Source organism: Triticum urartu, chromosome 4 (genome assembly GCF_003073215.2).
Source record: "Triticum urartu cultivar G1812 chromosome 4, Tu2.1, whole genome shotgun sequence".
Classification (NCBI taxonomy): Eukaryota; Viridiplantae; Streptophyta; class Magnoliopsida; order Poales; family Poaceae; genus Triticum; species Triticum urartu.
Window position 1 is genome coordinate 382,278,323 of NC_053025.1, and position 15,789 is coordinate 382,294,111.

Below are 15,789 nucleotides of genomic sequence, written 5' to 3' on the forward strand. Positions count from 1 at the left end.
TTCGAGGGAGATCGGACAAGGAGGAGACGAGCCACGCGGACGCGCTGCCCCAACTCTTCTTCCACTACATGGCACTACGCGTCTAGTGGGAACGATCTGTGATCTATCTCCCGTAGCATGTTCTTGGTTGTTCTGCGCGTAGGAAAATTTTAATTTGCATTCGACGCACCCTACCGTAGAACTCAACAGTTACACCATTGCATAGAGGGGGAGAAAATTATTGTTGATAGCAGCAAGGTTATTGATGTAGATTGCTGGCATGATGGTTCCCATGGCGGTGCTCCAGCGCTGCCGGGAAAGAGCCCCCCTCCTTTTTCTTGCTTGGCCTCCCCCTAGATGGGAGATGGATTCCCCCTCTGGTCCTTGATCTCCCGGACCCCCGAGGGCAGGAGCCCCTCTAGATTGGTTCTCTCTCTCTCTCTCTTTTCTTCTCTGTTTCACATTCTTGTTTTTTGGCCGAACACCATTACTTAAATATCCGAAAATCCATAACTCCGATCTGGCTGAATTTTTAGCACGATCCCCCCACGATATAAGCTTCCTTGTGGCTGAAGGACACCCCAACCGACCTTCTAGGTGGACACAAGGTGCCTGCGCACGCCCTGGAGGGTAGGGAGGGCACTCCTGCCTTGTGGAGCCCATGGGCCCCCTCTAACGTTGTTTCTTGCTCCCAAAATTCACATATATTCCAAAAAAATCCATAAAATTACATCACGTTTGGACTTCATTTGATATGGATTTTCTGCAAAATACAAAAACAGGAGCCTGCACGGGGCACTGAATTAATATGTTAGTCCAAGAAAATCATAAAAATTGTTGCCAAAAGTAAGTGGAAATAGTAAGATAATGGCATGAAACAATAAAAAATTATAGATACGTCGAAGAGGATCAGTTGAGCTACAAAAAATATTGTGTCCTCGATATCTTCACCTAGTGCCTAAGAGGTGCTTAAGTGCCCTAGGCGTCGCCTAGGCGCGAACATATAGTTTTGACTATCAAATTGTATTGGGGATATTATAGGTGTATTTATATCAATTTAGATAATATAGGTGAGTAAACTACCAGTTATTGCAATTGGAACGTGGCCAATTTGGTTCATCGGTGGAATATGGCATGATTTCACACTTGAGTGGACAATTATTTGCCTGGCATGCTTAGAGTTCCACTTATGCTCTAGGTGATGGTTTTGACCATTGCCTAGCACCTAAGAGTGCCTAAGCACCTCCTAGGCATTGCCTTTTTTCAATAAAGCTTCCTCCTTTGACTCATGATTGAAAAGAACTAAGATTGAGTCGACCATGATAACTAGCCGCAGAGCAGATGCGTTGCCATGACATAAGTCGATCGCAGGGGTTGCTCGGGAGACGGTTCTGCAGACGTTTCGAGAGCAATCTTGTAGTGGTGCATGTCACCACCTTGTCGGAGAGAGCTCCAAACGAGAAGGCACAACCTTTTACCAAATAACATGGGGAGGTGAGGAGCCCAGCCGCGTCAGATGTGAAGTCCACAGAGTCGAAGAGAAAGTTCTACCCATGAACGATGGTCAAACCATTACAACATTAGTAACATGGTTTTCACATCTAAAAGCTTTAGGGCCCCTATGTCGCCCTCCCCCTATGGCGACTCGGGCGGAATCCAGAATCCTAGCCACCACCGCGAACTCCCTCCTCCTCTACCTCCGCCGCCGCCGGGCTAAGCCCGGGGACCGACGGCGGTGGCGGGGGATCTCCTCTCTCTCACGTATCCGGGGTGGGGAGGACCCCAAGGCATGTGGTGGTACGGCCGATCTGGGATCTGCGGCGCGGCGGATGGCTGCGGCAGGCGATGAGAGGCCGGCCCGTCCTCGGACGGCGAGCTTGGCGCGACGAGCGGCCCAGTCACGGGCGGCGGCTAGGGCTGCAGGCGCAGCAGCTGGCCCTTCGGGTGGCGGCGGTCGGCTTGGCTGCGGTGGCGTGCATGCTGCCTTCAAATCGGCGATGGTAGCATGGAGGGCCCGGTGGTCTCGTCGATGGTACCTCTGATCAGATCTGTTCTGATCAGTGCAGCTAGCGGCGGTGGTCATCTCTTCCATCAGAGGTGGTCGGCCTGAGGTTGGGTGTTCTGATCTTGGGATCCGTCATTTAGTACTGGCTGCGAGTCGGGGAGACGTAGTTGCCGGTGAAAACCGAGCCGATGGCGGCGTTCCGTGTCGTTGCCTTGATGAAGGCATCGTCATGTGACTAATGTCAACCCACTCGTACTGCTCTAGGGGAAACCCTAGGATCTGATCTTCCAGATCGGACGATGGCGGCATTGCGGTGTCGTTTTTCTCTTGGGAGCATCGTTTGTGGAGCAGCGCTGGAAGATAGAGGCAGGAGGTGGAGCGGCTTCGTCTTGCACAGTGCTTCGATGGAAATGTCAAGTCATGCCTGGCCGACATGTGCTATGCTTTGTCATGCCTGTTCGACAGGTGCTACGCACGACAGATCTTCCAAAGAATTCAAGCTGTGCCGACTGGTGGTACGTGGTGGCATGGTGCTGAGGTGTACCGGCGGCGCCCGCGACCTACTGAGCAGTTCGCATGGAGGGAGGTGGTGCCGTTTGGCGCCGTGGTGGCGTCGACGTTAGCTAGACCGGACAAGGTTGATGCGTCAGTACAGCTCTGAAGATGGAACAATGGCAGTTGGCGGCGGCGGCCTCTGAGAGCGCGCCAGACCAATGTATGCCTCATACCCGGCAAGTGGCTTAGTTGAGGCCTCAGTTTTTAGATGTTATGTTTGGCTGCGAGGTCTGTTTGGTATTATACCCAGACTATCAGCATCCCTGCATCAACTGGATAGGAGTAGCGACAGTTGTTGTCTAGAAGGTGGCTTCAGACTTACTGTTGTATTTCTTTATAAGGTCTTTGTGAATAATTAATAAAGTGACTGCATGCATCGCTCATATTGAGTGACATGATTGTATTAGGAAACATAGATTAGACTAGCAAATATTCTGGCTTGCCTTGTACTCCAAGTAGATCATGTACTCCTATATATATGCCCACGAGGCTCAAGCAATACAACAATCGATTCCACCAATCCCTCTATTCCTTCCAACATGGTATCAGCCTTACCTCGATCCTAAACCCTAGCAGCTGCCGCTTCCGCACCCGCACGGCGCCCCCGGGGCGGTCGGCCTCCATGACCGGTGCCGGGGGCCACTCCACCCGTACCTAGGGTTCGCCCGCCGGTCATGTTGACCGGTTGCCCTAGAGAGTCTTTTTCCCGATCCTTTCATCCGGATTTTTCTCTCTCTCGCCGGTCATTTTGATCGGCGTTTACTTTTTGATTTTCCAATCTAAGACCGGTTTGCGTCGAACGCCGCCGCCGTCGACCCCGCGCCTCTACTCCAACCTCACGATGAATACAACCACGACCGGCCTATTCTTGCACTGTGCAGCCTGCTGCAGCACGTCGTTTCTTCGTCGGCCACTGTCATCTTGTTTGGATTGGAATTCCTCATCAACCACACATCCATCCAGCTTGGAAGCAGCACGTCTTACGTGCACAGGTGCAACGGCTGCTCTTGACCCGCCTCAAAGCTTCAATCGTGGCAGCAGGTTACGTGCGCAGGCACGATCGCCGCTAGCGCGTCCTGCGTTGGCCCGCGCCGTGTTGCCTCTGCTGCTCAGATGTTCCGCGCGGGTGTTTGGCTGCTCATGCAGCTGTGCTGATCATCCGATTGTAGGCTGTAAATCTGCATGCTGGCTCTTCAATCCATGTGTATTTGGTCTGATCAACCGAGAACACATGGAACACTCTATCATCACAGCGCGGTCGGTCTGATCAACCGCTTGCACACGACCTTGCAGGATTCCATGAAAATGGTCACCGAGCACGGTGCGCCTCTCCTCCGATCGAGCAACGGACTACCGCTGCGTCGTCCCATCGATCTACAGCGTCGTCGTCCCGTGGTTCTTCTCCCGACTGCACCTATCCGCGTTACCGCTGGGTCGTCCTTTCGGGCCGTAGTGTCACAGCTCGCGGTCCACCGCCGCCCCGGGGCCGTCCGCTCCAGACCGTCCCCGTGGCTGCACCGAACCTCGCATCGCCGCTGCGTCGCCCCGTTGGACCGTAGTGAGCGTGACACGCGGTCCATACCTCCATCCCAAGGCCATCCCCGAGGTTGCATCGACCCGCGTTTAGCCGTTGCACCGTCCCTTCAGGCTGGAGCGCCGCGACTCGCGGTCCCTACGACCGCCCCGAGGTCTTCCGCCGTCGCCTTGACCTGCCCGCCGCCGCTGTGTCGCCCCTTCGGGCTGTAGCGCCGCGGCCCGCAGTCCACCGCCATCGTTGCGCGTCGACTTCTCATGGTATGCGCCGCGCCGCCTCCCTTGACGCGGGAACAACATCGTTCGCGTCGGTCTTCGTCACACTGTTGGGTTCTCCTCGCCTACTTCGAGCACCGCCGCCGCCGCTGCTACCCCCGTAGCCGACCTCGCCGCCCGTCCACCTCCCTTCGTCTTCGTCCAGCACCAGCCAGCTTTGCCGTCATCTACCCCGCCCACTTCGTCTACCCCGACCACCGTTGGTGACATCGGCCCCGTGCCGATGGATGCCGTAATCGTCGTCGAGTTCTTCTCTGCTGGCCTTTCCGACTTCTTCGACATGGCGTACAGCTCGTGTAGGTCCCAGTCTCCGCGTGCCCGGTGCTGGCAACGCCGCCGCGTGCCTTCGTCCACGACATGTCCCCGGGACTGGCAAGCCTGGTGCGGTGCTCCGTCAACTTCGTCTTCGACTGTCTCCGCATGCCCGGTGCTGGCAACACCGACGCGTGCATTCATCAACGACATGTCCCCGGGTTTGGCAACCCCGGCGCGATGCCTCATCAACACCGTCTTCTCCCGGGCGCACCACTGCGCACATGCTAACTCGGCGCCCCCTTGCGCCCGCGGCTTCATGGCGACTTCCTCGACAGCGGCCACCTCGACTCAACATCGACCACGACATTCTTTGCACAGCTACCTCGACCACGGCTCCACCACCCACTCTCTCGGCTACATCGGCAAACGACACAAAGGGCTACCGCCTGCTTGAGCAACCTCGTCGGTTTCCACTCCAGCCACGACTCCGCGATGTGTCGACCGTTACGACTGTGGGGGGTGTCCGTCAGCTTGCCGTCGGATTCTTCTCCAGTCCAACCGTCTGCGTCGCTACCGTTGTGACTGCGGGGGGATATTGAGTAACGTGATTGTATTAGGAAACATAGGTTAGACTAGGAAATATTCTGGCTTGCCTTGTACTCTAAGTAGATCATGTACTCCTATATATATGCCCACGAGGCTCAAGCAATACAACGATCGATTCCACCAATCCCTCTCTCCCTTCCAACAGCCCAGATTCAAAGGCCGGGGGTTCTCCTCCTTTTCTAAAAAAATGAACGATGTTGACGAAAAGTACGTCAGAAGGCATCTGAACCACACTTCCGACACGCGCAACCCCTACCTAGCAGGCCAACTGTCATGGTATCCACCCGAATATTCATGTGAGAGTAGCGGAGACGTCGGAGATTTAGATGGTTCACACGAGGAGATTTACATAGTTTCAGGCTCTCAGGATGTAATACCCAACTTTATGTTTGCTTGTATTGATGATCTAGCCTCATAAAAGAACAAGGGTTTATGTGTCCAAGGAGTCGATCCCAAGACCGTATAGGGGGTTTTACACCTCAGACGGTGGGATATGCAGCAGAGTCCTTGTCTTACGCCTCAGAAAATATCGTAGAAACTATATTTATGAGAAAATAGGGACGGGTGTTAAATTACCCGGTCGGAGAGAGGGGAGATCCTGTTGGCTGGGAAGTTGCGTACGTAGGAAAATGTGGTAGCTCTCCTCTCTCATTACATACACAATTTTCACATCCATCAACCCGGGACCTTTTCTATGTGTCTTTGGTGACAGCAACATTCCACACCCGAGTAAATTGCAAAAAACCATCACATTTGGGGATGCTAAAACAGAAAGCCACCAGGTTTCGTAATTTTTTCAAAAAACCACCACGTTTGCGCTGACAGTTTTCAAAAAACGCTGATCGCACGGTTTGGCGCGTCTGAGTGGAAAACTGACCGGTTGGGCCCGCTGTCAGGCGCCACGTGGCCAGGGGGAGACGGCGCCCGTGACGCGCGCCGTTAGACGGCGCCGCACCTGTCTTAACGAGCCGGCCCAACCCAGCCCGACCCGTTCGTCCATTCCCCTCTGTCTCGCCTTCTTCTCTGCCTGCCTCCGCTGCCGCCTCCGCCGTCCATTTGTTGCCGCCGGCCGCCGCAGCAATGGTGTCCTGGAAGGACGGCGAAACTAGTAGCGAAGATTCTGTGTCCCCCCTCTTCAACTCGCACGAGGAGGAGACCTATGTGAGTATCATTTCTCTTTGACTTAGGGTTAGGTTTTTCTTCGATTTGAGCTTAGTTTTCACGAATTTGAGTTGGGATATTGAGCACTGTTCCACTAATGTAGATCCCACAGACCATTGTTGACCCGGAGTGGTGCGGTATTGTTGCCGGAGGACCGATGTGCTGTCACAACCTTCATGTTCATAGGGCTGTTGTGTTTCAAGGAATCAACACTGGCCGTAGGTTTTATGGATGCGCTAATCAGGTTAGTTGCAGGTCCTCTTTGGTAGTCATAGATTATACAGATCCTTGTTTGGTGCTCAATGAACTGAATATATGTATTTTTGCTTGTTAACTGAATATAGTTCTGTATATAGTTTTGTGAAGATGTTGTTTTATCAGGTGTTTTGAGGAAAGAATGTGTCAATGCTTATCTGAATGTGTATGCTGTTAAATGAGCTAAGTTAACTGAATATATGTAGCTGTTAACTGAATATATGTAGCTGTTAACTGAATATATGTAGCTGTTAACTGAATATGGGTGTTAACTGACTTATCTGAATCTGTGGTGCTGTTGTTAACTTTTGTTTTGTCTGAATTATTATATGAAGGAGACAATTGTGGTCTGGTTCAATGGATTGACCCAGAATGGCCAGAACCCATGAAAAATGCACTACGCAAACTTTGGGACATGTATGAGCAGAGTAGAAAAGAGAATGATGCTAAAGAAAAGCTCATAGTCAAGCTTGGAGAAGAGAAGAAGCTAATCCAAGAGAAGCACCACAACCACATCAAAGAAACAAGCAATTTTTTTTCAACAATTCACAAGAATGTGATGAGGGAGAACTATCAGAAGATTATGCAGGATGGTGATGTAGAGAATGTTGTACTTCAAGCCCAGGAAGAGAAGGCTAAGCTTGAGAAAGACAATATTGAGCTGAGGACATCACTACAAGTCATTAAGCAGAGAAATGATGAACTTGTTAGCAATTGGAAGAAACATGTAGCAGATGAAGGTCTTCAACAGATTGAACAGATGAAGAAGGAGAAGAAAAAGTTAGAGTATATCATAGCTGATTTGCTGAAGGATGGGGAGGCAAACAAGGTTAAGTTGAGGAAAATCAAAGAACTCTATGATGAGTGATTATTAAGTTGATTATTATGTTGTTCCTGTGAGGCAAATCTGTTGTGAACTTGTTAGCAAATTATGTTGTTTCTGTTGAACTAAGTATCCTAATCTGTTGAACTAAGTATCCTAAAATGTTTCTGTTGGCACAATGTATGAGGCCAACAAGGTTGAACTATGCTGTTTCTGAACCTTAGTCATGTGATGTTTAGTTGTAATGGATTATTATGTCATATTTGAACACTAAGATGTTTGTTGGATGTGAGCATATGGATTTATGTTGATCATATGAACTGTGTTCTAGGTTTCTCATATTGATAGAGGAGCAAAAGTTTGTAATACTATTGTTAGGCTAGAGAGGTAGGTTCCTTTCGTCGACGGTTGTCGAGAGGCTACGATTAGGCTAGATAGGTAGGTTCCTTTCGTCGACGGTTGTCGAGAGGCTACGGTTAGGCTAGAGAGGTAGGTTCCTTTTGTCGACGGTTGTCGAGAGGCTACGGTTAGGCTAGAGAGGTAGGTTCCTTTCGTCAACGGTTGTCGAGAGGCTACGGTTAGGCTAGAGAGGTAGGTTCCTTTCGTCGACGGTTGTCGAGAGGCTACGGTTAGGCTAGATAGGTAGGTTACTAACCTAGCCTATCGACAACCGTCAACAAAATGAACCAACAACTTTATTGGCTAACCCAGCCTATCGACAACCGTCGACAAGATGAACCAACAACTTTATGGGCTAACCTAGCCTCTTGACAACCGTCGACAAGATGAACCAACAACTTCATGGGCTAACCATAGGCTAGAAGTTGACAAACAGCAAGTTATCATAACCCATGTAAACACTAAAATTAACTTGCAACATATCAAGTTATCACAGCAAGTTCATCATATCAACTTACCATAGCTTGCCAACATCACAGCAAGTTATCTTGCTACCACAGCAAGTACAAAATACAGCAAGTTTTGCCAACATCACAACAGTTTTGCCAACATCACAGCAGTTTTGCCCAAAATATAGAATTAGTCTCTGAAATAATGGTCTGACTAATTGCCACTAGCATCGAAATAGTCTTTGAACTTGCTTGGCTTCTTCCTGACCCTTGTAGAACCAGAAGCACTACCAGCAGCAGGCCTTGGAGGAGCAAATGAAGAAGTAGCACCTCTTCTTGGAGCAGATGAGGAAGCACCTCTTCTTGGAGCAGATGAGGAAGCAACAGTTCTTCCAGCAGAAGCAGCAGCAGCTCTTGCACCAGAAGCTTCAGAGACTGCAGCTGTAGCTCTTGCACCAGATGATGATGCTGCTGCTTTTCTGGTACCACTAGCTGCACCAGTAGCTCTTGCACCAGATGATGATGCTGCTGCTTTTCTGGTACCACTAGCTGCAGCATTAGGTGTTGATGGAGGGGCAGTTCTTGTTTCCTACACATGTAAAGTATTTGCATTACTTTTATAGTACAAAACTAAACATTGCAAAGAAAACATGTCAAGGATTTGCATTGTAATACCTTGTGATTGTTCTTCCTAGCAGCAAGGGATGGCTTCAATTGATCACCACAGTTTGTGTATCTATGCCCTTGCTTTCCACAGTTGTTGCATGTGATGGTTCCAACTCTTGAGTATCCTTGGGTTTTGGCACTTCAAATTGGCCCTTCCTTCTTTGAGTTTGGTTTCTACCCTTTTTCTTATGGAACACAGGGGGATCTATGTCTCTAGTGTCTGTTCTTGTCCATAGGTCAGGTCCAGGAACTGGGTATATCATTGGCTTGTAAGCTTCTAGGTACATAGGCTTCTTAAAGAACTCATGGACAAAATCTTCTGGTTGTTGTTTTGACTTATAGATTGCACATACAGCATGGTTACATGGTACACCTCTCATGTCCCATTTTCTGCAACCACATGTCCACTCCTTCAAGTTCACAGCATATGATTTCTCACCACTATTCACTTGATATAGATCAGGCCCTGCCATCAATGCTCTGCAATTCCTAGCCCATTCCTTTGACTCCTCTAGCATCTCCATATATGTTGGGGCAATTATCCATCTGGCTGATTCCCCTCCAGTTCTTTTTTCATTGAACTTCACCATTAATTTGGACCTAGCCCCTTCAACCATAGTTTTAATGGGTTTGCCCCTAATATCCAAGATCATCCTATTGAACACCTCACTTATGTTGTTGACTACTAAGTCAGTTTTACAAGTGGTATCCATAGCATATCTAGCCCATGTTTCTACAGGATTTTTCTTAAGCCAGACCCAAGCATCCTCACTTTCCTTTCTTATTTCTTCCATTGCCTCATCAAACCCATACTTTGTGTATGAATAAGCTGCTGCATCCATATATTGCTTAAGTTCTTCTCCTCTAAATCCAGCACTTTGGAAATTTGCATATATATGCCTTAAACAATATCTTTGAGGACAATTGGGAAATACTTGGTCAATGGCATTTAGCAGACCCTGGTTACATGTATGATACACCTAATTTAGATTGGTACATCTATGTTGTGCAATACACTACATCTATGTTATGCAATACACTACTAAGGAATCTAAAGAAACAGATATCAACATTACATACCTTCTGCCTGTCTGAAATTATTGTGTACTTTCCAAATTGTCCTGATTCTCCACCAAGAACTATCTTCAGTTGTGTTAAAAACCAACACCAAGTTGGTGTATCCTCCTTCTCTACAACTCCAAAGACCAGAGGGTATATATTATTGTTTCCATCTCTGCCAGTTGCAGCTAAGATTTGTTGCCCTATGTTTAGTTTCACAAAACACCCATCTAGACCTGAAACAAGTACTTCATAAGAGATGCAACAATGTATATGTGAGTGTAAAATTTCTGTAGAGAAAGACATACCTATGAATGGTCTACATCCTTTAAGAAAACCCTCCCTTTGGGCTGCAAGACAAATGAAGAGTCTATGAAATCTGGGATTTTTGCTGGGATACTCTCTAACAACTCTAGTTGTTACAATGCATCTGCTACCAGGGTTTGTGTCCAAAACAGCTTGAAGATAGTCTCTAATCCTAGTGTACTGGGCTTCCTGATCACCCTGAACAACACTGAGAGCTTGCTGCCTTGCCCTGTATGCCATCATCTTACCAACCTCCACACCATACTTCTCCTTTGTCTTGTCTATGAGTGTCTGAATTCCTGCTTTAGGATCTGTCCTGAAGCATTCTTCAACTGCTTTGGCCACAAACCTAGCAGGAACCTTGCAGTTCTCACCACTTGGAGCACATGTATGCTCTAATTGCAGTTTCCTAATACAGAATGTTTTTTCTTGCCCAACTACAGATGCACTCATGAGAAAGGGGCAACCTTTCTCCACACAATCAACAATGATCCTATCTTTGTTGTTTCTGTGGTAATGGAAGTTCCTTCTCTGTGTCACATGCAAGTTAACCAATGCTCTTCTAAACTGGTAAACATCAACAAAACACATGTGCCAGCAAATTTGTTCCTGTGGCATAAGCCTATTTTCATCATACCATATCCTGGCTTTCTTCTTTTTTGCCCTGGACTTTCTCCCAGATGAGGAACAATACAACACTACTTCTTCATCAGAATCATTTTGAAGTTCATCATCTATATCTTCATCAGATAAGGGAATGTAGTCTGCCTCAAGGTTGGCCTTGGAACTGCAGTGTGATCTACTTGTTGGACCTCTTCTAACAGGTAATTTCTCCACTAGTGGTGCATCAACAAACCCCTCTACTTCATCCTCCTCCTCAGCCTCACAAAACAGATCTTCTGGCTCTGAATCACCTTCATATACCCTCTTCCTCTTGAGATCTTTTAATTTCTGGTGCAAATCTGCATCATCACTCTGCTCCTCTTCCTCCTCTTCAGAGCTATCCACATCAATGTCCTATGTCACCATCAACTCATCCTCTTCCATTCTTTCTTCTCCTTGTACTACTGGACTGTCATCTGCAAACTCTTTAAGAAAATCATCTAACTCTTTCACACCAGCTATGTCCCTCCCCTTTTTAACATTACAACTCTCCTGAGTGAAGAGATATTGTCCATAGGAGTCCTCTGTGTGAACACTAACAACTGGAGCACATATATCTGCTTCATGTCCACTGGTCTGACTTTGGTAGAGCACACCTGCATCATCTATATTGTACACCTTTGGAGAACCAATCTCAGATATTGGAATCTGCTTTTCACATCCATCTCCAATGTTGATCTGCAACTTTGCCATCTCTGACTCTCTTCCTTTCATTACTGTGATAGTAACACACCTCTTCTCCTCATACAATTCCAACATTTCTTCTACATCTTCCTCAGATCTGATTAGCTGCATGCCTGCCATTCCTACACCCTCTTGCTTCACATAGTACATTGAATCCTTTTGATCATACCCCTCTATCCCAATAATAGCTAACATGTTGATATATGTGATATCTGATTCACATAAGGTCCTTTCCAGATTGTCACAGCCTTGGAAATGAAACCTCATATCCCATGGTTCATCATCATCCAAACTGCAAGTTCAGTTAGCATTACATTCAGTTAACACCATTAATTGAACAACAGATTCAGATAACAGTCAAGATTACATTCAGAGAAACAACAAAGTGAAGAGAAAATTCAGTTAATAGTAAATTCAGTTAACAGTAAATTTAGATAACAGTCAATTCAGATAACAGTAAATTCAGTTAACAGTCAATTCAGTTAACAGTCAATTCAGTTAACCACAATTAAGCTCGTATTCAGTTAACAGTCAAAATCTGCTTTAAGTTAAAACTGAGCTAAGTTAAAACTAAATTAAAACTAAGTTAACAGTGAAATTCAGTAAATTCAGTTATCCACAATTCAGTTACAATTGAGCTATGTAAACACAACTGAGCTAAGATAAAACTAAATTCAGTTATCCACAAATAAGCTCATATTCACTTAACAGCTCATATTCACTTAACAGTACATTCACTCAAAGTAAGATAAAACTTAATTCAGCTAAGATGAACCCTAATTCCTAAATTGAGATTCATACAGAGGAAAGAGTCTAGCTACACTAGCAAAAGCACTCAAACTGTGCAACTACAGTAGCATAATCACTCAAATTGTTCAACTACACAGGCATAATCAAAAAGAGAATTTTGGAAACACTCACTCCACGCCGCCGAGGCCGGATGTGAAGTGGTGGCTCCGCCCTGGATTGGCCTTCCAGACCTGGGCCAGTTTGGCGGCCGCACGTGCCTCCACGTCGTCGGAGTTGAAGATGTTGCGCTCGTCTCCGATGCGCTCATCTCCGCCAACGCCGGCGGATCGAGAGGCGCCAAACGTACCAGGGAGCGCCGTCGGAGAGCCAGGAAGGACGGGGCGGCCACCAGCATCGGCGATGGCGAGGTCGCGGTCGTCCCTACCGTCACCGGATGCGCCTCCTTCGTCAACACCGCCGCCGTCGTCAACGCCGCCGCCGCCACCACCGGTCGGCATGCGGGAAGTGACCTAGGACGACTAGATGGGATATGGGGGAAATGGATGGCTGGGTCGGGCCGCGCTCGACAGGTGCGGCGCCGTCTAACGGCGCGCGTCACGGGCGCCGTCTCCCCCTAGCCACGTGGCGCCTGACAGCGGGCCCAACCGGTCAGTTTTCCACTCAGACGCGCCAAACCGTGCGATTAGCGTTTTTTGAAAACTGTCAGCGCAAACGTGGTGGTTTTTTGAAAAAATTACGAAACCTGGTGGCTTTCTGTTTTAGCGTTCCCAAATGTGGTGGTTTTTTGCAATTTACTCTTCCACACCCATTCATCTATTTTATTGGGCAGACATATCTCACATTCTCACATGCATGTTGGGGCAGGGAATATGTTGTTGAGCTGTAAACCCTTGGCACCACTCTAAATGAGATAATATAGCTACAGCCGCATACACCTTCATACCCTCACAGAACTTAAGATGTAATTATGTGGTTTCCAAACTTAATTCTATTTGTTGAGCTAGAGCGAACGTGCCGACCAGTTAGAACCTTGTTATCTTATAGCTAGGTACAGCCCTACCATTTTGATGCGATGAGAGAGAGAGAGAGAGAGAGAGAGAGAGAGAGAGAGAGAGATGACAGGGAGTGACAGAGTTCTGTGGTAATGTTTGGCTGCATGGAATTTTGACAAACATCTCGTGAACTCAGACTGTGGTCGAGGATTTGTTTGTGTGCGTGCAACTACGCATAGATTGGCAAGTACCCACGTTAGGCCCATATGGGCATAACTTACATACTATGTCTTACCTTTTGTCTTTCTCCTCTTTCCATGAAATTGACCTGCCCTGTTTTTCTTTCCGTTACATGAGTGAAAGTTGAGACCCTATCTCCACCGAGAAAAGTAATAGTTAACACGAGGGAAAAAGCTTTGCATAAAAAAACTAGAGAAAAACTAACCAAGGATCCATGTGTGTCGGCAGATCTCAAATAACCTGAACGTTGAAAGGCAGGAATATTATTTAGGCCAACGCTAGGCGCCGGTCGACCGGCCCAGTTTCGGCTGGTCGCCGCGCGTACGTTGGATTAAGCAGCTCTGCGTTGTTAGATTTGCTCCGCGTCTTGCTGGTTTCCTTCGAATCTACCTAGTCTGAACCTTCGATCTAAACGCAAGCATATAAAGGTACCCCGTGCAGCTCGCCAGCACTGGCCGGCCACCGGCGTTGCCCGCGTCCGTCCATCACCACCCAAGCCGCCCATGCAGCAGAGGCCCGCGCATGCGCCTACGTGCAAAGCTAACTTGCTAGCTGGCAAGCAGCTTAATTGATCTACAAGTAGTCAACTTGCAAGCAGATTAATTGACCTACAGTAGCGAAGGCACGTGCACACGCTGAACTTAGTGACCTGAGTTAGATTAAACTTAGTCGATCTCGATAGAAATTCTCATAGAGTTGCCACCGGCGAGCTCTCGTAAACAGCCTCGACTAGCTGCATCAAAATCAAATTTGCTGCCTGCCGTGACCACGGCGACCACGACAAGGACCGCGGCGGGCGGCGCTCATGGAAGGATACCCTCCTCGGCCGCGACAAGCTCCCCAGGCGGGATGCTGCCCCCATTGCACGCCAGCGCAGCCGTACGCCGGAGAGCCGCCGCGGCGGGAGGAGGCACGCCTAGCAGCCGAAGGTCCTGAAAGCAACGCCTCCCCTGCCCCTGCTTCCCAAGCCGCCGGCCCAGGGCGGCCCAGCCTCTGAGGACCCGGTGAAGGCCTTCTTCGACTCCACGGGCCGGGACCTCCCTGCGCCTGCGCGTGTGGATGAGGCCCAGCAGGAGATGGACGAGTCCATCGCCTCTGCTCTCGCCAACCCGCTCGAATTTGCTGCCTGCCGCGCCCCCCCCCCCCCCCCCCCCCCCCCCCCCCCCCCCCCCCCCCCCCCCCCCCCCCCACCCCACGATCGCCACCAACCTGCAGCTGGGCGCGGTTACGCAGCAGGTGATGCAGCTGCAGATCAACGGAGGCGCGACTGAGGAGGAGCCACACCACCTCTTCGCCGCGGTGCCTCCGCCCATCATTGCCGCTCCCCCACCACGGCGCCCCTCCGCCCCTCCCAAGACCCGAGTCTCCTCCACCCCGACCAGACAGAGCGCGTGTCAGGCCGCAAACCAGAGCACGGTGCTTGTAGCCCAACGCGCTTCCCTCCTGCTCGTCAAGCAGTTGGGACTGCTCGGCCCAAAGGAGAAGATGACAGCTGAGGTTGCAGAGGCCCTCATCCGGCGCTTCGATGAGCCTCTGACGGACGACGACATTGCGATCATCGCTAAGCTCACCCGCCTGGATCCTGAAGCTCTCCGCGTTGCGGACGGCCTCGCTGGCCCAGACGCCGAGGCCAATGCTGTAGTCTAGGCTGCTGATGTAGGCGCCTGTTTAGCTGCTACTTAGTTTTCATTATGTTAGCACTCCAACCTCTTCAGCCTTGCAGCAGGCTCTGTAGTAGTAGTTTTCCCCAGCGATTGGCCTTAAGCCAGCAGGAGTTAAGGTTTGAGTTAGCCACTGTCGGCCCTTCCGGCAGACTGTCAATGTTAGGGATTAGTGGATCGCCTTGCACCGGAGAATTATGGGGACTGTTGGTGGTCTCCGGTGCCCCCCTGTATTGCAGCAAGTGTAATCTGTTGTTACCTTCAATAGAATTGTGTTTGCTGACGAAGAGACCCACTGTGTTCCATGAATAACAGCCTCTGCATCGTCATGAGCTGGAATGTTAGAGGCCTAAACACCCCAGCCAAAAGATCTGCAGTTAGAGAAGTGGCAGAGGCCCATCGAACAGCAATCCTATGCCTCCAGTAGACGAAGCTGGAAACGTGGACACGCGAGTATGTGCGTGACATTGGC

At 49.2% G+C, this 15,789-nt stretch overlaps 1 protein-coding gene across 1 annotated transcript; it reads left to right on the forward strand.

Annotated features, from left to right (window-relative positions):
- Positions 1-6,277: 6,277 nt before the first annotated feature.
- Positions 6,278-7,493, forward strand: LOC125554766. Its single transcript, XM_048718196.1, has 3 exons — positions 6,278-6,370; positions 6,474-6,614; positions 6,957-7,493. The coding sequence occupies exons 1-3, from the start codon at positions 6,290-6,292 to the stop codon at positions 7,491-7,493; spliced, it is 759 nt and encodes a 252-aa protein (XP_048574153.1). The 5' UTR covers positions 6,278-6,289.
- The last annotated feature ends 8,296 nt before the right edge of the window (positions 7,494-15,789 follow it).